This window comes from Mytilus galloprovincialis, chromosome 8, assembly GCF_965363235.1.
Source record: "Mytilus galloprovincialis chromosome 8, xbMytGall1.hap1.1, whole genome shotgun sequence".
NCBI classification, from domain to species: domain Eukaryota; kingdom Metazoa; phylum Mollusca; class Bivalvia; order Mytilida; family Mytilidae; genus Mytilus; species Mytilus galloprovincialis.
In genome coordinates, this window is record NC_134845.1 from 38,976,957 (window position 1) to 39,001,571 (window position 24,615).

The window sequence follows — 24,615 nt, forward strand, 5'->3', positions numbered from 1 at the left end:
GGTACTCTCAACCAATGTTACACTTGCTACCACAAGTAACGTACTAAAATTTTTTACATTTACATTTTTGCAGTTCGTGTATGTTCCTTGGCATTTGCATTTTTTGTAAAGTTGCTAAATATTCTAAAACAATTGTCCTCCCACATTTATTTACTTCCGATATTTTCAATTTTAGTGATCATAATTCAATTATTTTACTGAGTGATCGACATGCTAAATACAAGAGATTAACAGATTCAATTAGTGTGAATTTTTTAAATTATTAAAGTATAAAGTGTTTTTATGCCCCACCTACGATAGTAGAGGGGCATTATGTTTTCTGGTCTGTGCGTCTGTCCGTTCGTCCGTCCATTCGTTCGTTCGTCCGTTCGTTCGTCCGTCTGTCCCGCTTCAGGTTAAAGTTTTTGGTCGAGGTAGTTTTTATGAAGTTGAAGTCCAATCGACTTCAAACTTGATACACATGTTCCCTATGATATGATCTTTCTAATTTTAATGCCAAATTAGAGATTTTACCCCAATTTCACGGTCCACTGAACATAGAAAATGATAGTGCGAGTGGGGCATTCGTGTACTGAGGACACATTCTTGTTTTCAATTACAATTAAACTTTTTTATATCAATTTGAGAGTTAAGATATATTGATCTATTATATGCATCTAATTAACTTTGCCAACTTCTAAATATTAGTCAGACCAGTGCGACCGTATGAGTATTTTGAAAAAGTATGCATAGGGTCCAGACCGCGTACGGTCCAAATACTCATACGGTCTGGAACATATATATATATATGATGTTTAGACGAGTTGTGTATATATATATATATATACAACTCGTCTAAACATCAACCCAACAATGTTAGATCTGTAAATTTGCTTTCGCAAATTTTTGGTTCTTCCCTCGCCGGGATTCGAACCCATGCTACTGTGATATCGTGACACCAAATTGCCTGCACTGCAGCCGTCCCGCTAGACCACACGACCACCTGGGCTAATTAAAACATGACATTTTTGGTAGCCGTCTTGAATAATTTCTAGAGTACAAATTTAAATTGATGTTGAATTATATTGAGCATAAAGTACTTTTAGATAACCCAGGACCCCGAAGAACTAAATAACTCATATGAAAGCTAGGTAAAGTGGTACCTTGGAATTAAGTAAAAATTCTTTCACAGAAGATATAATTATAATCTAGAAAAGGAAAATATTAATGTGAATTTTATTGATTTTTATCTTCTTTCAGTCATTTTGCAGAGCTCTTATTCTACTGAGAAATAAAGGTACAATCCAAGCAACTAAGCTTCTGGAACTGTTTTTTGGACTATTTCGTTGTCAAGATAAAGTTCTAAGGAAGACATTATACTCATATATTGTCACTGATATTAAAAACGTCAACTCTAAACATAAGAATATGAAATTAAACTCGGTAAGTATTATTGATTAATTGGTAATTGGGTAAAAGACAGCAACCTGACAATGTATTACAACCAATAATGAACAGTCACAGATCCCCATATGAATAAGCATATATGCATACACTTACATGACTAAATAGTGAGTTACCAATTGTTGAATAAATTTATAAGAAAAATAAGAAGATGTCAAAGGGTCAGTAAAAGTCATATGTTGAGGAGGACAAATACCACAAAGGCAAAAAAAAAAACCCACCAAAAAGCAAACAATCCACAAAACAAGTGATGTAGTAGTTAATTATACATATCATACTTATAAGAAAGACAGAAAAATCAGACAACACTATGGCTAAAAGAAAAGATGAGACACTGCATAAAGATTGAACAATATGAACAAGATGTGTTAATTTTACTTGAAATGTGAAGTTTCGCTTCATGTTTACCTTTATTTTCATAAACATTTAGAATTAACTTAAAGTATATACCACTGTAAACAATGCATTTTAAGCTACTGTAATCAATTAAAATCTTGCATACATTTGATGAGTATTTTTAATTTCAGACATTACAGAATTTTATGTATACCATGTTAAAAGACAGTAACCCTATAGCAGCTAAGATGTCATTGGTGAGAAACAGTTCTAAAACATTTACATTTTGATAAAAAAAAAATTAAAGCAGATATAGACTTAAATGAAATTTCCATTAAGCCTGTCTGTGACTTTTTTTGTGTAATAAATAATGTATAGCGGAGATGCATTATGCCCTATTTTAAATAGGTCACACTATTTTTTTTGTGTTATTAAGTATAATGATTGTTTTAGATCAAGAAGCTGACATTAGTATCAAATATTAAGCTTACATAGCTTTGATTGTAAACTATTATTGTGAAATGTTTTAAAAGTATCAATTCAAGATAGCTTTAATTGCAAATTGGTATTGCAAAATGTTTTAAAAGTAGAGAGCAAACTTTCTGTATTTTATCAAAGGAATAAAGTTATTACCTGGAACCAAATACATATTAATTTTTAATGGATTCTTTAACCGGAAGAATAAAAGAAATAAAAAAAATCCATTTTCAGGTCTTTGATATTTTTTTCTACAGGATGTAATGATAGAACTGTACAGAAGGAATATTTGGCGAGATGCCAAAACTGTTAATGTTATAACCACAGCTTGTTTCTCCAAAGTTACAAAGGTAAATACACGTTTGTGTATATTACAGTTATGATAACTAGTTTAACCAATTTTTCTAAGTTAATTGAAGTGTAAAGTTTGGCACTAAACAAATAAGAAGATGTGGTATGATTGACAATGAGGCAGATCTCCCTGAGAGACGTAATGATGTAGAAGTTTACAACTATAGGTCACTGTACAGCCTTCAACAATGAGCAAAACCCATACCCCAAGGTTAGCTATAAAGTCCCAGAAATTACAAAATGTAAAACAATTTAAACAAGAAAACTAGCAACCTTATTATGAAATAATAAAGGGAAAAAAATGAAATACAGCAATAAATCAACAAAAAAAAAGCCTTAATGTCTTAAAAGCCCTTTATTGTCTCAATGATTTTCCATCAAATATTAAATATGTTTAATATTAAATAAATGTACTTAAAATTTTATATGCGTTTACAACTCGTTGAACTGCATCTAAAAATAAGAAAAAAATAATTAAATAGCATTTATTGTACCAGTGATACATTCAAATAAAGATGAATGAAATAGATCTATAAATGTATAGAATTTACGCACAAGGTGTTGACTATATAGTTATTACAGAAAGGTGAAATACTTTAAAATCTTATTTATATCAATTTTTTGTTTTAAATATTCATAGATGCTGGTAGCTGCCCTGAAGTTTTTCATAGGACATGATAATGAAAAACCTGATGATGAGGAAAGTGAAAGTGAAGATGAGGTTAGTATATTGTATTGTATATAACAGGGTTTAGAACATGGTCTGATTAACCATTTAAACCGGTAATTGTATACACATTGTAGCAACTTTACCTGACCATATAGGAAAATAGGTATTTAGTCGGATCTTAACACGTACTTGTGATTTGGTTAAAACCGGTTTTGTTCAAAATATACGAAGAAATGTCAAAATGTTCAGGACTTAATTAAATCCGTATTTCGGTAGGATGGTGCAAGCATACAATTTTTATTGCGTCTTACACTTTGAGAAGCGAATAATCTTCAACTACTTTATTCAAATATTGTGTAAAAACGTTAATTTTGAGCTATGAAAGTCAAGTGGCTCGAGTATTTTTCTGAGGAAGTTTTAAAAAATTGCAAAGAAATATTTTTACATTGGGTTAGCTTTCATTAGTCTTAACTATCTATAGATTAACAACTTTTGGTTAGATTTATAATTTAGAATCATCATTGAAGGTGGGGGACGATTTCGCAGATAATTAATTATATTGATGTGCCATTTGTATGCAAGAGTGACATTTCGTTGTATTATGTGCCAATTCGAAAAAGTTATGCGAGTATTCTCTCCCCTTAACAGGTTCATTATTTTATAATTAAGTTTAGGTTTCTGATATAATTTTGAATAATTACAAAATGTATCAATTCAATATATTTCAGTGTTTGTTATTGGTGTATCAAAAACATTGATGTACGAATATAATTTCATAAATTTGAAACGTTTAAAATGATTACATACCAATATAAAGAACCGTTCATCATTTTTGAAAAAGACTATGAACGAAAATCGACTTATTTATCTTCCCTTGGTGACAGATTGATTGGGTAATGAACCAGCGTAATATAATGGTAATCACAGAGAGGGACCAGCAAGCAATTTTTAATTGTAGCTTATTCAACGTTAAAACAATTTTCCACTATAAACGAATGTTACTTTATACAAATATAAGGACTTTGTTAGCTAAATCTACAAATTTTATTAGATATTATGATTTTTTATTGCAATAGATTAATATGCTACACATTGTTTCTGAATGTGATTAGAAAGGAAGAATGAAAGTGGAAAACCAAAACAATATGACATCTTATATTGATGAAGTCTTTATGGTTTGTGACACCTGTGTATGTTTCTTAAATACATGTTGGGTTTATCAGTCATAGTTAAAGAGTACTACTTAAGATTTACTTAAGGCCATTTAGGATATAACTGTATTGTATTTTAAGCTCCGATGGCATCAATTGGGGATTTGATGGTCGCAAATAAAGTTTACTGGCGACGCGTTAGCGAAGACAGTAAACGGGTATTTGCGACCATCAAATCCCCAATTCATGCCATCGGAGCTTAAAATACAATATTGTTATCTCCATTCTAATGAAACTGACAGAAAACAACGTTAAAACCTGTATTCAAAATATGTCATATGCCGTCTGCGCTTGCGCGTACGTCCCATAGCATCAATTGTCAATTGATGCTATGTAAATACCGTAAAAATCGTTAAATAAGCCGCAGGTTTTTTTCTCTGTCTTTGTCCCTGCGTGTTATACTCGGGTGCGTGTTATGTATGTATTATTTTCTGTTTTCAGGACGACCGTGAAAAAAAAAATATCTGGATTTGTTTTCTGGAGACAGTCAGATTGTCAAGTGCTTGCAGTGACTTGATAAATTGTTAATGTGGCATATTTTGTTATGAATAAATAAATATATTTACTTTATCGTTTGTTTTTTATTTCATTCAATCATTGTTGGTTTACAGGAAGTTGATAACCATGTGTTAGTGTTCATTTCATAAACAAAGAAAGATAACTGTGTCCATACAGGATATTAATTGTGTATTTATCATAAATACGTAGTTGTTAGTTGATTTAATGTGTTTTAATATAAAATTTTCTAATGAAATAATAAAGAAAGTGATTGTGTGTCTTGACAATATTCCAAGTTTCTTTTAATGACGATGCATGTGCTTAAATCGACACTTTAAAGTGTTTCATAAACAAAGAGAGATAATCGTGTTTGAAAAGAGGTACCATACAGGATATAATATTGAGGAGTAACTGTTTGTCGTTTTATTGTGTTTCAAAATGAAATATCTTTACGAAATATTATTGGATGTTTAAATAAAAAAAAAAGAATACTAATTTTTATAATTTAATCTGTTAAGACATTTATTTATTGCCATCTTTTTTGAATTCCCCTTTTCATGGCTCATATCACTTTCATTTAAAAATAGACAATGACTTGCAAAAAGTAAATGGTTTTGTATGTGGTATTTATCCAAATTAAAATTGAAATATGTTTGTTACTTTCAGAACTTCAACTTTTATTTTATAGACAACAATAAAATTCTTAAGATTGATTTAATTAATTTTTTTCTGACTTATCGGTGAACAGTTTTCACACGTGGGTACAGGTAAGTAGGTCATAATCAAGGTAAACAATGGCAGTTTTATGGCTTTGGTGACCTTTCATGCATACATTTTTAAGATTAATTAAAATCCATAATGCCAATTCAAACAATAAAGAAGCAATCAATACCATACTAATTTTAATCAAAACAACAAGGTTCAATGGACACCCAAGCTGTCAACACATGGCCATTGTTGACAAAAAACAACAAACGAAACTGGCATAATTAAAACAATGAGAAAAGTATAATTATTTTATTAAGATTTTATATTTTAATATGACACAAATAAATATATTCAAAAATACTCTCAACTTTCTCACCAATCTGAAAATAGAAATGAAACAAATTACGGTGTGAGTTGCAAAAGGAGGAAATATTCATGACACTATAAGGTCAGTAGAATAAATGTACGTTTTCTTCAGGGTGCGCTTAATATTCAGGTGCGTTTTATGTAAGGACAAAAACAATCTTCCCCCCTAAAAACGGCCGTGCGGCTTATAAAACGATGCGCTTTAAATTCGGGAATATACGGTAAGTGACGTTATCCAATCAAAATGAACGTTACAAACGTTTTTTCATTAGAATTTGATTTTGATGTAAGATGTAAGGATTTAGTTCATCATTAAAAACCATCTTTAGCATCAGACTAAATAGAGGACAGCATTTAAAACCCCTTTCTCATTGAAATGTTATGAACAAATGTATACATATCAGTGAGAGATACTATTATTTTTGTGTAAGCATATGATATAACTGATGGTAGTCAAAACTTTGATGAAACATTAAGATTTGAAGTGTGATAATATAAGTAAAGTTATCTCAACACAAAACCGTACCTGAACAAATTTTACAGATATTGATTTTTAAACACTCAACATGCTCAAGCTCATCGTTGAAGAACATCAATATATAACAAAGATATCTAATTATTTCTTTTTGTACATATAAAATCATAATTTTTATTTTATAACAGTATATCAAGAAAAAAGATACACAGAACTTACTGTTGGGTCATCGAGTTGCTAAAAAGACCAAGAAAAGACAGAAGAAACTGGACAGAGCTCTTGGTGTCTTAAAGGTCACTAGTAATATATAAAATGTTCTTTCAAACGAGAAAAAAAACCACTTTAAAAGTGCTGTTGCTGTTGCTGTGCATATACTGTTTTTATGACTGGATGGATACCCCATATCCTTTGATTTTTTATTATAATCATTAGGAAGATTTATAAAAGTAAAGTCCATGGAATGTTGAGCAGTAGGCTGTGAATTATTGTCGATTCTGTAGATAGTGTCTACAACATACTCTCTTTAAACAGAATAGCTTTATTTATTATATTATTATACGACCGCAAAATTTGAAAAATTTTTCGTCGTATATTGCTATCACGTTGGCGTCGTCGTCTGCGTCGTCGTCGTCGTCCGAATACTTTTAGTTTTCGCACTCTAACTTTAGTAAAAGTGAATGGAAATCTATGAAATTTTAACACAAGGTTTATGACCACAAAAGGAAGGTTGGTATTGATTTTGGGAGTTTTGGTCCCAACATTTTAGGAATAAGGGGCCAAAAAGGGCCCAAATAAGCATTTTCTTGGTTTTCGCACTATAACTTTAGTTTAAGTTAATAGAAATCTATGAAATTTTGACACAAGGTTTATGACCACAAAAGAACGGTTGGGATTGATTTTGGGAGTTTTGGTTTCAACAGTTTAGGAATTAGGGGCCAAAAAAGGGCCCAAATAAGCATTATTCTTGGTTTTCGCACAATAACTTTAGTTTAAGTAAATAGAAATCAATGAAATTTAAACACAATGTTAATGACTACAAAAGGAAGGTTGGTATTGATTTTGGGAGTTTAGGTCCCAACAGTTTAGGAATTAGGGGCCAAAAAGGGACCCAAATAAGCATTTTTCTTGGTTTTCGCACCATAACGTTAGTATAAGTAAATAGAAATCTATGAAATTTAAACACAAGGTTTATGACCATAAAAGGAAGGTTGGTATTGATTTTGGGAGTTTTGGTCCCAACAGAATAAGGGGCCCAAAGGGTCCAAAATTAAACTTTGTTTGATTTCATCAAAATTGAATAATTGGGGTTCTTTGATATGCCGAATCTAACTGTCATGACTGTGTATGTAGATTCTTAACTTTTGGTCCCGTTTTCAAATTGGTCTACATTAAGGTCCAAAGGGTCCAAAATTAAACTTAATTTGATTTTGACAAAAAATGAATCAGTTAGGTTCTTTGATATGCTGAATTTAAAAATGTACTTAGATTCTTGATTATTGGCCCAGTTTTCAAGTTGGTCCAAATCGGGGTCCAAAATTAAACTTTGTTTGATTTTATAGCTATAAATACGTTACCATCATAAATTCTGAGTGTAACCCCAATTGCGTCATAGGTCAGATGGAAAATCCCTACTAAAAATAAACGTACTCTCACTGGTCCGGACATATACCCCTGTTTGCCCATATTCTTCCATTCAATTTCCATCTGCGACATCGGTCACACGTGCACATCAAGTTTTACAGATTCAACAGAGAAGTGTTTAGTTTGTTTTGAATAGCTTAATTGCTTTTCATATATATTGTGTATTTTATTGGAAATATATTCCCTTGTTTTGTTTAAATTTCTAAACAAATTATTTGTGTTTTTTTTACTAAAGTAAAATTTATTATGGACTTTAATTTGAATAGTCCGTATGTAAGTATTCCTGGTTCGGACTATCTCTTAGATGGGTCACTACCTTTAAGTCCCCCCCAAACTACCAGTACATTGACCGGAGTTTCGACAACGGTGTCTGGTAATGCTACCTATCCGACCCTTTCACAAGGTTCGGCCATGCATTTTGGGGGGTACCTACGTCAACTTCGGTGACTCATACTTTATCTAGGCCTGTTAATTCAGCGGGTACTATTAGTTCTGTCCCAGGTACAGCTATGGGCTTGAACTTGCCAGGTTCTAGACCCCCATTATCCTATTGTGGGTATATGCTTCCCAACACGGGCACACAACCTTTACCCTCATGGTCTCAGCCACCTTGGCCACAGTCTTACCCTTATGGTGGGTTTATGCCAAACCAACCTGGTTTTTGGCCTTATAGGGACAATTTCTATGGTCCCCCTTCTGGGGTAGCTACTGCACCACCTTTAGCTCCTGCTCTACCCGTAGCAGTATCTTTGACTTCTGCAGTAGCTCCTTCTACCACCGTACCTGACTCTCAAGCTTCTAGTTCTTCTCATGGTACTCAGGTTTCTGATCATGCATCACCTTTGGATGGGTTACAGAAGTTACTTTTGGACTTTGGTGAGTCTTTCAAGGCTGAATTTAACACTCTATCCAGTCGTATGACTCTACTGGAGAATAGAGTTTCTTCTCATCAACCTTCTCCAGCTAAGTCTGTAGAATGTGATGAGAGGGAGGATGACGAGCTTTCTGTTTCCCCTGGGAGTCATGAAAGGGCTTTCCTCACTGATGAGGATGTTGAAAGTTCTTCTTCTCCCAAGGTATCGAAGACGGCCCCTGAGCCTTCTTCTAAGTCAGCTCAACAACCTCCCACCAAGGAGACTGAGGATCCTCCTTCCTTGAAGGATCTTAGGGATAAGGTGTATACCTTGATGAGGGATGAAGCACATATCCCTTTTGCCTCTCCTTCCAAGCCGAAGAAACCTTCTTCAACTTTTGAAGCTTCCTGTGGTATTTCTCAGGATACTGTAACTTCTCACAATTCTTTTCCTGAATCTGGCCATATGGCTTTTGCTTTACAATTTATTAATGAAGGTATCGCTAATTCTGCTAGTGAAAAGGTTGCTAATAACAATATCTCAGGATTTGGAATGTCATCCTTTTCTGATCAGGTTAAGTACAAGGATTTTGATATCTTTGATTCTTCACTGGGTAGACTTGTTCCCAATTGTGACAAATCTATGTCATCTTTATTGGGAAAAAAGCCAGTAGATGGTCTTCGTCTCACTCAACCTGTTTGGTCAAAGACTGAGAATCTCCTTCGTAGTGCTTCTCAAGTTCTTGGCACAGCCGAACATTTTCTAGCTGCAACCGGACATTTGCTTAACAGCGAAGATTCGGTTGTTCCAGCAGAAGTACGATCTTTCTTACTTCAACTGGATAAAGCTTTAGGTTCATCTCAGTTGCTTTTAATGGGTTCTATTGCTAATTGCACCCTATCTAAAAGAGCAGAGTTTCTTGAAAACATTTCTATCGCTGAGCCTTTGAAAGATTCTTTACTGAAATCTCCACTCTCTGACAAGATGTTTGGTTTACCCTTACAGCGGGTTCAAGAGGAACTCAGCAAAAACCCTCCTCCAGTCAAAGTTAGTGAACAAGTTACTAATGGCAAGAGGTCGGTTAATGCTACATCTAGTTCTACTAGTACTTCTGCTTCAGGTGGTCCTCCTTCTTCTGCTAAGAAAAGGAAGAATAACTACGGCAAACCGCAGAACAAACCCAATAACTCAGGAAAAAGCTCAGGTAAGCCTTCTGGTGGTTTTAAGGGTTCCAAGAAACCTGGGTCTAGTACCTAGGTTCTTGCCCCCTCGTACGTTATTGACAGCTTCCCCAGGGGAAAATTTACAACAAGTTCCTCAAAAATCAATACCAGTAGGGGGGAGGTTAAGTTTTTTCCTAAATCAGTGGAAGAAAATTACCTCAGACTGTTATGTGCTGTCAATAATTCGAGGGGGATTAACACTTCAGTTCAAGAACCCACCTCCTCTGTCTGCAGTTCCAATAAGTTTGTCTCATACTCAAGACCCAGTAAAGTGTCAACTTCTATCAGTAGAAGTGGACACAATGTTACAAAAAGCTGCAATAGAGGAGGTGTCGATCTTAACTCTGTCTCCGGGATTTTATTCCCGTCTTTTTCTGGTTCCAAAGAAGACTGGAGGAATGAGGCCGGTCATAGACCTATCTATTCTGAACAAATTTCTTATTGTTCCCCACTTCAAAATGGAAACAAACAGATCCATCAGGGCTTCAATCCTTCCAGGAATGTGGACTACTTCTCTGGATCTTTCAGACGCGTATTTCCACATTCCCATTTCCCAAACTTACAGGAAATACCTTCGCTTCGTTTGGAACAACAAAGTTTTCCAGTTCAAGGCTCTCCCTTTTGGCCTGTCTACAGCCCCTTTGGCTTTTACAAAAATCATGCAGGCAGCTATAGCTCACCTACATTCCCTGTCTATTCAGATTCATTCCTACCTGGACGATTCCCTTCTCAAGGAATTTTGCCCAATCAAATTGAGGGTTCAGACAGATTTGGTCATCAATTGTTTTCTGTCCCGAGGTTTCCTTATCTCTTGGAAAAAGTCAGAGATAATTCCGTCTCAAGACTTTGTTTTCCTGGGAGAACATTTCCTAACCAGTGTAGGCCTAGTCCTCCCACCAGAGGAGAAATTTACAAAACTATGTCAGAAAATACATTTATTCCTGACGGTTCAATCAGTCACAGCACGTCAATTCTTGCAACTTCTGGGTCTATTGAACTCTCTGGCAGATGTAATTCCATTGGGACGACTTCACATTCTTCCTCTTCAGTTTTATCTGCACAAGTTATGGATTGCAGCTTCACAAGAATGGGAAGCATTGATTCCAATCACTCAGCCTTTATTTCCACACCTTCAATGGTGGTTAGTACGGGAAAATGTAATGAGGGGCCTATGTCTGTTCCCTCAAGTTCCCAGTCTAACATTATTCACAGATGCCTCCACCCTCGGTTGGGGAGCATATCTGGAGGGGCTTACAATCTCGGGAGTCTGGAGTCCAGATCTTTTGGAAGAGCACATCAATGTATTGGAAATGAAAGCAGTTCTGTTTGCACTGAATCATTTCCAAATGTCTCTAAAGAATCAGTCTGTCATTCTGGCCACGGACAACACAACAGTTGTAGCTTATCTCAAGAATCAGGGAGGAACTCATTCACCTTCTCTTTATCAGATAGCCAGAGACATTCTCCTTCTGTGTTTTCAACTCCAGGTTCATCTAGTGGTGAGACATATTGCGGGACACCTCAATATTCTAGCCGACACTCTATCCAGATCCCTTGCTCCAGTAAACACGGAGTGGGAACTACTTCAAGTAGTTTTCAAAGCTGTGACTCTTCATTGGGGGTCACCTCAGATAGATCTGTTTGCGACCAGTCTCAATCACAAACTTCTAACATTTGTGTCTCCGGTTCCGGATCCAAAATCTTTTGCGGTAGACGCAATGAGCCTATCTTGGAAAGGAATGTTCGGGTACGCCTTCCCTCCTTTCAGGTTTCTCTCCCCAGTACTTCAGAAAATAGCAGGGGAAAATTGCAAGATCATAGTTATTGCTCCAGCATGGCCAAAACAGTCTTGGTTTCCAGACCTTCTGCGCCTTTCATGTGCTTGTCCTCTAGTTCTACCTCTGAGACCAGACCTTCTGTCTCAAATCAAGGGCAAGGTTCTTTATCAAAATCCAGAAAAACTTCATCTACACGCCTGGCTTCTCTCAGGGTTAGCCTCAGAAAGAGAGGTTTTTCTGAAGGAGCAACCAAGCATCTCACAAAGTCTGTCAGAGACTCCACTAGCATTGTCTATGATGCAAAATGGTCAATCTTCTCAGATTGGTGTAGTGAGCGGGAAATTGATCCTTTCCAAGTCACTGTACAACAATTAGCAGACTTTCTAGTTTTTCTTTTTGAATCCAAAGGATTATGTCCCTCTACTATTAAGGGATATAGATCAGCTATCTCAAGAACTATTCATATTTCTGGTGGCCCAGATTTTGGAATCAATGAGCATATTTCTCTTTTGGTTCGTAGTTTTAGTCTTGAAAGACCAAGACAAAAAACTTTAGTTCCTAAGTGGGACCTTGGACTAGTTTTATCCTTTTTAAAACTTCCTCCTTTTGAACCAGCAGAAACAATAGATTTAAGGTTTCTTTCCTATAAATGCTGTTTTCTTTTAGCTTTGGCTTCTGGACGGAGAAGGAGTGAAATCCATGCCTTCTCTATTTCTGATGCTTGCCTTCGATTTAACAGGGATAAATCTTCTGTTACTCTTTTAACGGATCCTGCTTTTTTGGCAAAGAATCAGATTCCAGATAAGGGTGCAGAACCAGTTGTGATTCCTGCACTCCCTAGCGATTCTATTTCTGTACTTTTATGTCCAGTAAGAATCCTTTCTATTTATCTGGAAAGAACGTGTAGTTTACGTTCTGTTTCTAACTCAAGACTCTTTATTCCTATTAAAAAAGGAATCTCAGATCTTTCTGTTAAAACTATTTCTACTTGGATATGCAAATGCATATCTTTAGCTTATGGTTCTTCTAAGGCAGAACTTTTAAATAGTTTTAATGTTAAAGCCCATGATGTTAGGGGTATCTCTACATCCTGGGCTCTGTTTAACAGTGCATCTTTAGAAGAGGTACTGTCTGCAGGTTTCTGGAGAAATGAGAACTCTTTTATATCTCACTACCTCCAATCTATGGCTACTTTTGCCGAGAGTTTATACTCTCTTGGACCTATAGTTTCAGCACAAAGATTGAACTTTCCTCCTGTTTCTTCTGTTACAGGGGATTCAGCTTTACGTTAGATTCTGTTACTCAGAATTTATGATGGTAACGTATTTATAGCTATAAAATATTCAAATTTTAAAGTAAATTTGGATTTTATTAGATAAATACTTACCATCATAAATTATAGGTCCCACCCACCTCCCCTTCATCCCCTTTCCTTATGTTTCTGTCTTGAGGAAATTGAATGGAAGAATATGGGCAAACAGGGGTATATGTCCGGACCAGTGAGAGTACGTTTATTTTTAGTAGGGATTTTCCATCTGACCTATGACGCAATTGGGGTTACACTCAGAATTTATGATGGTAAGTATTTATCTAATAAAATCCAAATTTACTTTAAAATTTGAATATTTCATCAAAAATTGAACAAATGGGGTTCTTTGATATACCAAATCTAACTGTGTATGTAGATTCTTCATTTTTGGTCCTGTTTTCAAATTGGTCTACACTAAAGTCCAAAGGGTCCAAAATTAAACTTAGTCTGATTTTAACAAAAATTGAAATCTTGGGGTTCTTTGATATGCTGAATCCAAAAATGTACTTAGATTTTTAACCGGATTTTTGTGACAAAAATGTCGGTTATTGATTTGGGGATGTACGTCGGGCGGGCGGTCGGGCAGTCGGGCGGGCGGCAATCAAATGTTGTCCGTGCATTAACTCATGAACCGTTCAACCAAAGCTTTTAAAATTTTAATATGTTATTACTGACAACTATTCGAAGGTCAAGTTCAATAATGGCGATTTTGACTTTTACCGTTCAGGAGTTATGGTTCTTGAAAGATTGAAAAATGGAGTTGTCCGTGCATTTACGCATGAACTGTTCTACCAAAGCTTCCCAAATTTTAATATGTTGTTACTTATGAAAGAATGGAGGTCAAGTTCAATAATGACGAATTTGACTTTTACCGTTCAGGAGTTATGGTTCTTGAAAGATTGAAAAATGGAGTTTCCAGTCGTGTCCGTGCATTTATGCATGAACTGTTCTACCAAAGCTTCCGAAATTTTAATATGCTGTTACTGATGACAAAATGGAGGTCAAGTTCAATAATGATGATTTTGACTTTTACCGTTCAGGAGTTATGGTTCTTGAAAGATTGAAAAATGGTGTTTCCCGTCGTGTCCATGCATTTTCTCATAAACCATTCAACCAAAGCTTTTGAAATTTTAATATGTTGTTACGGATGACAAAATAGAGGTCAAGTTCAATAATGACGATTTTTACTTATACCGTTCAGGAGTTATGGTTCTTGAAAGATCGTAAAATGGCGTTTCCATTCAGGTTGTTGCATTTACTCATGAACCATTCAATCTTAAGCTTTTCAAATTTTAATATGTTGATACTAATGACAAAATGGAGGTCAAATTTGATATTGACGATTTTCACTTTCACCATTCATCAGTAATGGTTCTTGTGATATTGCCAGGACACAAATAAATGTTAATAAATCCGGTTTGCTGTCGTTGTGACAGCCTCTTGTTTATTATGGGCCCAGTTTTCAAGTTGGTCCAAATCAGGATCTAAAATTATTATATTAAGTATTGTGCAATAGCAAGTCTTTTCAATTGCACAGTATTGCGCAATGGCAAGAAATATCTAATTGCACAATATTGTGAAATAGCAAAAAATTTTTTAATTAGAGTTATCTTTCTTTGTCCAGAATAGTAAGCAAGAAATATCTAATTGCAAAATATTGTGCAATAGCAAGATTTTTTTTTAATTGGAGTTATCTTTCTTTGTCCAGAATCAACTTAAATCTTTGTTACATACAATATACAATGTATATTCACTTTTTACTACCAACTGATAAATTAAAATAATCTTTACCATTCAGTGATAACAAGCAGTTTTTTTACATCTTAATATTTTATGATGTATTTAAATGAGTAGTTATTGTTTCAAACTCCATTAGAAATTTTAATTGAGATTAGTTTTGGAATAAGGGAAAGGGGGATGTGATTAAAAAAATTGGGTTCAATTTTTCTCATTTGAAATTTCATGAATAAAAAAGAAAATTTCTTCAAACATTTTTTTGAGAGGATTAATATTCAACAGCATAGTGAATTGCTCTAAGAGAAAACAAAAATTTTAAATTCATTAGAACACATTCATTCTGTGTCAGAAACCTATGCTGTGTCAACTATTTAATCACAATCCAAATTTAGAGCTGAATCCAGCTTGAATGTTGTGTCCATACTTGCCCCAACCGTTCAGGGTTCAACCTCTGCGGTCGTATAAAGCTACGCCCTGCGGAGCATCTGGTATTTAATTTTTACTCATCACTGACTTTAATTTCATTCCTATTTTTTTTAGTATTATATTCTTTTTATGTCAAGTAATGAGAACCTACAAAGCTTAGTTCAAATATTAAGTGTTAGTTCCTGTAAAGCTTAATCATAAAAATGTCAGATTTATTTTCTGATACTGACATACTACGTTCCTGTTGTAAATAGCTAACATTGGGTTTTTTTTGCAGAAAAACAAGAAGAAAAAGAAGACAGGGGAAGTGTTCAATTTCTCAGCATTACATCTTATACATGATCCCCAAGGTATGTTTATTTTCAAGAATACCGTTAATTGGGTTATTTTTGTTTTTGTTTTATTTTGGTATATTTGGTGCCGCCAATATCGAGGACAGGGACGACGATATTGTAATGTTAATTATTGGGGGAATAGCTTAAGTTATTATGTCTTCTGTATATTTCTTTTTATTCTATACATAGCCAAATCTGCAAATAAATACGAAGTATAATTTGACAACAACACTATATAATTTTTATTTAATTTTCAATTTTCTGAAATCGTTAAGAAAACACAATATTAAATTTGTATTCTCATATGTCATAAATATATGCCAGGCTATTGCTGATTATACACTGTTAATGGGGAATTAGAATATAAAAAATCATTGTAATCCTTTATTTTCTATTAATTACCATGTACTGCCAGAGGCTAAGGATTAAAATTTGAAACCCTAATATTTAATCATTAACATGTAGATGCAATAGAGATAATGATTAAAATTTATTTCATATGATTTTTGTAAAAAATAAATAATCTATTTATAAAAAATCACTTTCTTTTAGCGTTCAACACCGAGATACGGAATTATTTGGCATTGCATTTGTATAATATTCCTTCAATTAGTTAACTTTTTCGTGTTTCTAGTTTGTGTAGGTCATTGATATTTTGTCAATAAACATAAACGGGTAAATAAGGGCTTCTATTGTTCCAAAATTAAACACATCAATTGGGCGAAACACCAAAATTACACACACCAAAATAAAACACATGCCTTTTGAGTGAAAACCGCCAAAATATCCAGACGCCAAGATTTCCCAATTTACGGTATTACTTATAAAATCACCTCTTTTATTGGTTGCCAAGAATAACTGTACGTTGTTTTGTTATATAAAAAATATCAATTTAATCTTGTTTTGCTCACTAAGATTCATTGAAAAACTTAACTGAAAAGTTTTAAAATTATTTCAGACTTTTAGATACCGGTACTGAAACTTGATTATTAAAAGATATTTTCATATGGTTGGAGAGACATTTTGAATTTCAATATTTGTAATATTTTTACCTGGGTTTTCTGATCAACATTGAGGGGAGCTTTGATGGTCTGATAGAAAAAAACAGAGATCACTAGCCTGTCAACTCTAAGGATTTTGTCTTAGATCTTTATAATTGACAAGGATTGTCAGTTCCCCTGGTGTAATGAAGTGGACAACAGATACTCGTACCATCTCAACCAATATTAACTGGCCTGTAATGATAAAACCATGGTGGCGAAAAGTGGTGTGAAACAAATTAACAAACATTTATTATTTATGTCATTAAATGTGTTTTCAAATGAACATGCTATTAGTCTTGAATATATAAATAAGTACCAGTGCTACTTTGCAGTCTAAAAGAAATATATTACATGTGATTTCAGATTTTTCTGAGAAGTTATTCCGACAACTAGAAAGTACGACAGAGAGATTTGAAGTAAAGATAATGATGATGGATCTAATATCTAGACTGATTGGTGTTCACCAGTTATTCCTGTTAAACTTTTATCCTTATATTCAGAGGTTTTTACAACCTCATCAAAGAGGTAGGTATAACTCTTCAAAACCATTACTGCTGTGTGCATAAGCTGGTTAAACAAGACATGCAAGATGTCAAAAGGTTTAAACGATGTTATTTAACAATCAGCTCTTAGTGTGGCATCGGAAATATAGTGGAAAGTGTAGGAATGTGAAAGTTGCCTTTTGTCAAATTTTTATTTGTGAAGATTGACCTTGTTAACACCTTCAGAACTTAAACAATATTTGAAATCAGACTGCCATATTTGATTTGCTTTTCATACAAATGTTGACTTGACTAGTTGTCTTTTAGTATTTTGTTTGCATGTCTGTCTGTTTGCCAAATTAAAAAAGTTAATATCCAGTTGTCTAGAAATTTTCATCATAAAATAAAACAATTTCTTTTGCCTATTTCTACCATGTTTTCCATACTTTCAGATAATTACATTGATCTTTGATATAAAAGTTACAGAATGACATTATATTTTGTATAACTTTTCGAAGTTTCAATTATCATTAATTACCCTTTAACATAGAAAAGTCTTGAGTCCTAGCATTAGTATCTGTTTGAATTTATAAACATAGTGATTGTTTAACTTTTTCAGAGGTAACAAAGTTACTGTTGTTTGCAGCACAATCTAGTCATGAATTAGTACCTCCGGATGTAAGTTTAGGATAAGTCAATATTTAGGAAGAAAATAAATAACTGCATTTGCTTATTACAAGTTCTATGATTTATTGATTGTTAAATACTATGCCAGTTCCTCTTGAGAAACAAAATCTTTTAGCAAAATCTGCTTACATATTTCTTGCTTCGAATGTGTCCATTAATCTGTTTAAAACCTAACATCCTTTCAACTTGAAAACTCTTATAAAGGGCATTAAAGTTGGATTTTGATAGTAGATACTGTATATTTATGATTATTCCTGGGATAGTTGTTTTTGTGGATTTCCTGTGTATGGGTGAACTAGAAATATGAAAATAGAATACAAAAAATTTAATGAAAATTTCAAAGAGCTTAATAATATATTGAAGAACTTGTTGAAACTAAATATTCACAAAATATACATCCAAGAAAATTACCAGGTCTGACACAAAAGAAATCAAAGTTTATTACGTCACAATATATAAACAAGACAGACAAATATATTGCACAGCCCAGTATAAAGAATAGACTATAACCTTACAGTCACAAATATTGTTTATAAGCAAATTAGTGACAAGACATCAAAAATAATTAAATATTATAAGCCAAACCGATCGAATATACATTTTAGCTAACTGCCAAGCCAACCACTGCCAAAAAAACTAACAACTGTACTGAACAAAGCTTTTTTCAACAAATTAATAAAAAAAAAAAAATTTAAACAATATTGGCTCGTAAATCTAGCATGCAAGAAATAACATCAAGGAAAAATTAAATAAATAAAACAAGCAAGCAAGAAACAATATCAACCCTGAACATAAACTTTTCTCCATACAAGAAACAATGTCAACCCTGAACATAAACTTATCTCCATACAAGAAACAGTATCAACCCTGAACATAAACATTTCTCCATACAAGAAATAATATCAATCCTGAACATAAACTTAAATCCATACAAGAAACAGTATCAACCCTGAACATAAACTTTTCTCCATACAAGAAATAATATCACTCCTGAACATAAACTTAAATCCATACAAGAAACAATATCAACCCTGAACATAAACATTTCTCCATACAAGAAACAATATCTCATATGAAATGAAACAGCATCCAACAGTGTGAACACTACTCACTGAAAAGAGTCCCTTACCTGCAATATAAAATTAAAGATATTAGTAAATAATATAAATTAACATCACAAAATCATACAAACAATAAAAATAATACCACTTCATATTAAGGACAATAAAAACAAATAGAAAATTCAAATAATACCAGTTTTAGTATGGAAGAAATAATATCAACCATAGACTAAAAATTTAAAGAAAGAATGGCAGAAAATGCAATTGGGAATTTAGTTTTTAGTGTAATTTAGTTTTATTTGACATATACATTCTTTTTGGATAGATGGAACTATTGTTAATTTAACCACTAAATCTATGCACTAAAATGTTGTTCAAAGTACTTCTCATGTCTATGTTTGTTTCTTATGTATCCATGAAAATGTTACCCTTTTCTTCCAATATAAAAACTGGTAGAAGTAATGAATGGCATACTATTAGTCAATCAAAAACACAAAGTATATATGACATACAACAGAAGCGTATTAGTACTTTGAATATAAAGCAATGAAAACAATTATTTACTGATTGTAAAAATCTTGATTTTCAAATTTTAGGTATTGGAAAGTGTATTATTAACAATAGCAAACAACTTTATAAGTGACAGAAATTCTAGTGATGTCATGGGAGTAGGGTAAGGATTGATATATTAGACATGTAAAATTTATTATAAATTAGGTTACAGCACACACATTGTATACTCTTAAAGCAATGGTTGATAATTTGTTTTAAACACACAAGGATGAAAATTATCTAAAATGATTCCATGCGAATTATTTAAAACCCCAACACCTGTATTCATATAACTTTATAAGTTTTATAGAATTATGATTATCATCAAAATAATAACTATTGTTGAAATGGATGAAATTTTCACAGTTATATAATTAACTCATTTAATATAAACTAACAAGAAAATTAGATTAAACCTATTTAAAATCTAAAGTAACATTTTCATTTGCCAGAAAACATGTATTCTTAATAATTATTTGTTTTAATTTTAGATTAAATGCTGTGAGGGAAATAAGTAATAGATGTCCATTATCGCTGTCAGAAACTTTACTTAAAGATTTAACAGAATACAAGACACATAAAAATAAAAGTAAGTTCCTTTAAATGCTTTACTGTGGATACATTTATTTTCGTTGGTACAATTTTCGTGGATTTAGGAAAACTTACACGTTCGTTGATATTTAATTTCGTGGTTTTGCCAAAAGTGCGTATACAAGCCAATAGAAAATTTGCATTTCGTTGAACATTTAAATTCGTGGTTAACTTGTACCCACAAAATCCACAAAAATTGGTATCCAACGAAAATTAATGAATCCACAGTATCTTACACTCAATGTGAAATACAGTTCCTGTATCCAGGCTTCACTTATAAGAATCTGACAACACTCTGTCCTCACTTTCTGTTCATATAGATTAACATCAACATACAAAATTTGTCCTTCAAATAACCTATAAAATTTGTCCTTCAAATAACCTATAGAATTTGTCCTTCAAATTTTTAAAGTGTGTATCATTACAACAAACCTAAGGATGCTGAAAGGTCTTTAAAACAGAAAGTAGAAAGGGGAGTTTTCAGATCCTTGAAGGTGAAGGGTTGACACAGCATCTATATTTTAATCAGATTGTCTTTATATACTGTTGAATCACTCAAATCCAAATAGTTAATCTGTAAGTATGTTATATAAAGTTTTATGACTGCACAATTATCCCCCCAATCACCATGATCAGTGGAACAAATGACAGAAAAAACACATTATTAAAGTGAAATTAATAAGATGTTAGAAATCAATTACTATTTGATGAAGACTAAAAACCAGCTTAATGGAAATGATACTGGGAAACTGATATATTCTTTGAAAATGGGTGATTTGTTAACTAAATCAGTTCACAACTATATGCCAAGATGGAACTTCTATACAATTGATATTTCACCATTTCAGTATCTTTATACTATTATTATTATTTACAGTGCTTATATACCGCTAATCTAAATAAAAATTTACTCTAAGTGCTTTACAGTGCATAAAAAAAAACAATGATACAAGTACATATATATAAATAAACACAATTTAAAAAAATATTTATATATGTGTCAATGGTTCAATAGAATCAAAATAGAGACCGTAAAAATACAACTCAATTTATGAAAATTAAAAATTATTCATCAAAACCAATTTTAAAATATAGATAAATTTTCACAAATTTCAAAAGAAAATCAACAGAAGTTCTTCAATTTCAAGGAAATAAAAAAGCAATCAAAATAAGTAAGGCCTAAATTAAAATATTGTTTGTTTGCCCTTTTCCGACCCTATGTTTTGAAACAGGGTAGGTAGGTAGGTAAAATTTTTTATTTTTTTCCCCAAAAAAATAACTTGGCTCGGTATATTTTTTTTCATGAGTAGGCAGGTAGGTATAATATTTTATTTTATAGATACAATATCTGCATAATGTCATTTTTGTCTGTTTTGCTTTTGCTAATAAGTTTCTGGGACTACGTTTTGAAAAAAAATATCATGTAGAATGTGAAGTTAATTCATATGCACTACTATTTTGTTTTCAAATATCAAAATATAGAGCTGTGCCACATATAGTTTCAACATTTATATATGCCTGGAACTTTGAAGAGTTTTAACTTGCACTAATATTCTGTACTACGTACCTTGTACGCTTACCTCTACCTAAAGGTTTTCTGTAAGAAATAACTTTGTCCTTGTAAAATATGTCCGGGCAGACATACATTACTAGTAGAAAAAGTCCCTAGAGTGTTTTAATTTCCTTGTGTGCCTATGTTTCCAATAAAAATGCTACAAGACTTAAACTCAATTGTCACGTATTTTACATCGCATTTATAAATAATCTGTATGGAAAACATGGGCGATTTTACTGCCAAATATTCTCCACTTTACAGCCTTTTTCACCTTTGGGTCATGTCAGATATAAATAATATAGCAATGCTGGTCGAAGGCATCGTTAACATAATCATCCTGATCTACGGATCACAAAAGGCCATCCGTACATAGAATACAACGTCCGTTTACACAAAATAGTTTGTACACACGTTGATAATTTTGTATTAAACAAACTTTTTTGTTAATGAACCCTGCTCTTCAAGTATAAAGATACAGAGTTAACGTACTTCATATCATGATTTCAAAGCATTCAACATCGATTTCAAACAAATGCTTTGAAACTCTAAATGCAAGTGTTCATGTCAAACGCTCACTTGATACCAAACGGACTAGACCTTATACGATAAAGATAAAACCTGAGGATTCCGGTAAAAAAGTTTTGAGCGGGAAATACAAATATAAGATTTTCGGTAGGAACGAAAAAATAAAATAGAAAAAAATCTTGCTGGTAAATACAAATAAAAGATTTTCAGGCGGAACGAATTTATAGGGTCGGTCGGTAAAGGGCAAACAAACAATATTTTGATTTAAGCCTAAGTATGAGAAATGACTAAAAATAAAAAGAGTAAAGGAAATGAAAATACAATAAAAAGTAAGTAAGATACATTAAAATATATAATAATGGTAATTTCATTGTTCCTTGTCCATAATAACAAACGAATTGTCTCTTTGGTCCAATTTTCATTGCTTAGGGCATTCTAGCCAATCACAATAATTTTTTGTAGGCTTTTAAAAATATTACTCAGAATGAATTAGATTAAGAAATTGCAAATTGTTTCCATGTGAATTTTCAGAAGAGATATTCCCACAAAAATTGCATGTGTTGACAGACATTTATTTTTTAAGAAAATACATTGAGAATAAGTTATTTCCTCTTCTTGCAAAGTACATTCCTAATCTTCAAAAACATAGTAATTACTAATAAATTGGAAATTTCAGGCTTTTGTTCAACTTTTATGTACGCAGTAATTTTCAATTGTACAACAAAACTAACTATTTATAGCAAACTTGTTTATATTTCAGCTGTTATGGTTGCAGCCAGATCATTAATTACATTGTATAGAAAAGCTAATCCAGAGTTGCTGCGTAAAAAGGATAAGGTAAAAAAAAATAGATATTTTTTTTCGCATCTTATTTGCTGCAGATAGGCTATCAAGTTGTACCAATACATATTGTTTAATATTTTAATATTTTTATTTAAATACTGTGGATTCATTTATTTTCTTGGGTACCAATTTTCGTGGATTGAGGAAAACTTGCATATTCGTGGAAATTAAATTTCGTGGTTTTGGCAAAGTCTGCATACATTCGTTTCAAAAAAATAGTGATTTGTCGAACATTTAAATTTGTGGATCTCCCTGTACCCACGAAATCCATGAAAATTGGTATCCAACGAATATTAATAATTCCACAGTAGATAGATATAAACTTTTAAAAGTCAAAATGATCAGCAAGCTTACTTTAAATAAAGCTAATACTAACAATGACCACTGCCCTTTCCTCGATCTTGATATTTATATCACTAATGGAAAGCTTAATACTAAAATTTATGATAAAAGAGATGATTTTTCATTTCCTATCGTTAATTATCCATTTTTTGATGGTGACGTTCCCTTGTCACCATCTTACGGTGTTTATATATCTCAACCAGGGCTTCCAAAATGGTCATATATTCCGGTCATTTGTATAATGTCCGGTAAAAGTCCGGCTGGGCAAAGCATGAAACGGTCATATACTTTTTAGTTTTCAAGGCTTTTTCGGTCTTTTTACATAATTCACGATCTTTTTGACCCAACCTTTTGCCTTTAAAATCAACACATTTCCGGTCATAAATGTGACATGATGATTAATTACTATCAAAACAACACCTACTTCAATACTTTCTAATTTTAATCAAGGCTAATTAGTAGTTGGACAGCTGAAATCTACCTGTTTAGGTGACAGGTGAACTATGTTCAGTACCGGACATCGTATAAATTGATCGGTTTTTTTTCTTACTTTTCAGCGGTTTGTTCTAATTGATTTAGTCCAAAAGATTAAAATTATTAGAAATTAGTTTATAAACATGATTTGATGATAAATTTAAAAAGGTTTTAAATGAAAAATCGTCAGAACTACGTCGTATGAACTAGAACACGTGTGCGCATGTGCACAGGTGGGAAATTTAATTATGCATCCTACATTTCTTCAAAAATGCTAAAATTATCATTGATACCTGTATCTAACGTTCATTTCAAGTATTTTGTTGAAGAAATAACGTGGAAAGAGCTTCTTCACTCAGTCCTGCTTTGAAAACGTACACGGAATTTACGTATCCGTTTATGGTCCATGTTTTACCATTGTCAAGTCAACATCCGGTTGAAAACGAAAGTAAAGTTTTTGACAATGTCATTTTGCACAAATAAAAAGTCAGATATGAGCACTCTGATGTGCACACTTTGAATGATGCACTGCCAATTTAACAGTTACATCCGAACATCAAATTCATATCATATCAAAGTAAAGTTTAAAATCGTTTCTTTTAATGTTATGTCAATCATTGGA

At 32.7% G+C, this 24,615-nt stretch overlaps 1 protein-coding gene across 1 annotated transcript in view; it reads left to right on the plus strand.

Annotated features, from left to right (window-relative positions):
* LOC143041896 (protein SDA1 homolog) overlaps positions 1 to 24,615 on the plus strand; it is a 51,148-nt gene that overhangs the window by 8,785 nt on the left and 17,748 nt on the right. Inside the window, exons 4-14 of the mRNA XM_076214029.1 lie at positions 1,240 to 1,422; positions 1,971 to 2,036; positions 2,514 to 2,606; positions 3,248 to 3,328; positions 6,724 to 6,828; positions 15,781 to 15,853; positions 17,245 to 17,406; positions 17,983 to 18,041; positions 19,708 to 19,784; positions 20,155 to 20,252; positions 23,095 to 23,171. Of these exons, the coding sequence (XP_076070144.1) occupies positions 1,240 to 1,422; positions 1,971 to 2,036; positions 2,514 to 2,606; positions 3,248 to 3,328; positions 6,724 to 6,828; positions 15,781 to 15,853; positions 17,245 to 17,406; positions 17,983 to 18,041; positions 19,708 to 19,784; positions 20,155 to 20,252; positions 23,095 to 23,171 (1,074 nt within the window). The remainder of the gene's footprint in view (positions 1 to 1,239; positions 1,423 to 1,970; positions 2,037 to 2,513; positions 2,607 to 3,247; positions 3,329 to 6,723; positions 6,829 to 15,780; positions 15,854 to 17,244; positions 17,407 to 17,982; positions 18,042 to 19,707; positions 19,785 to 20,154; positions 20,253 to 23,094; positions 23,172 to 24,615) is intronic.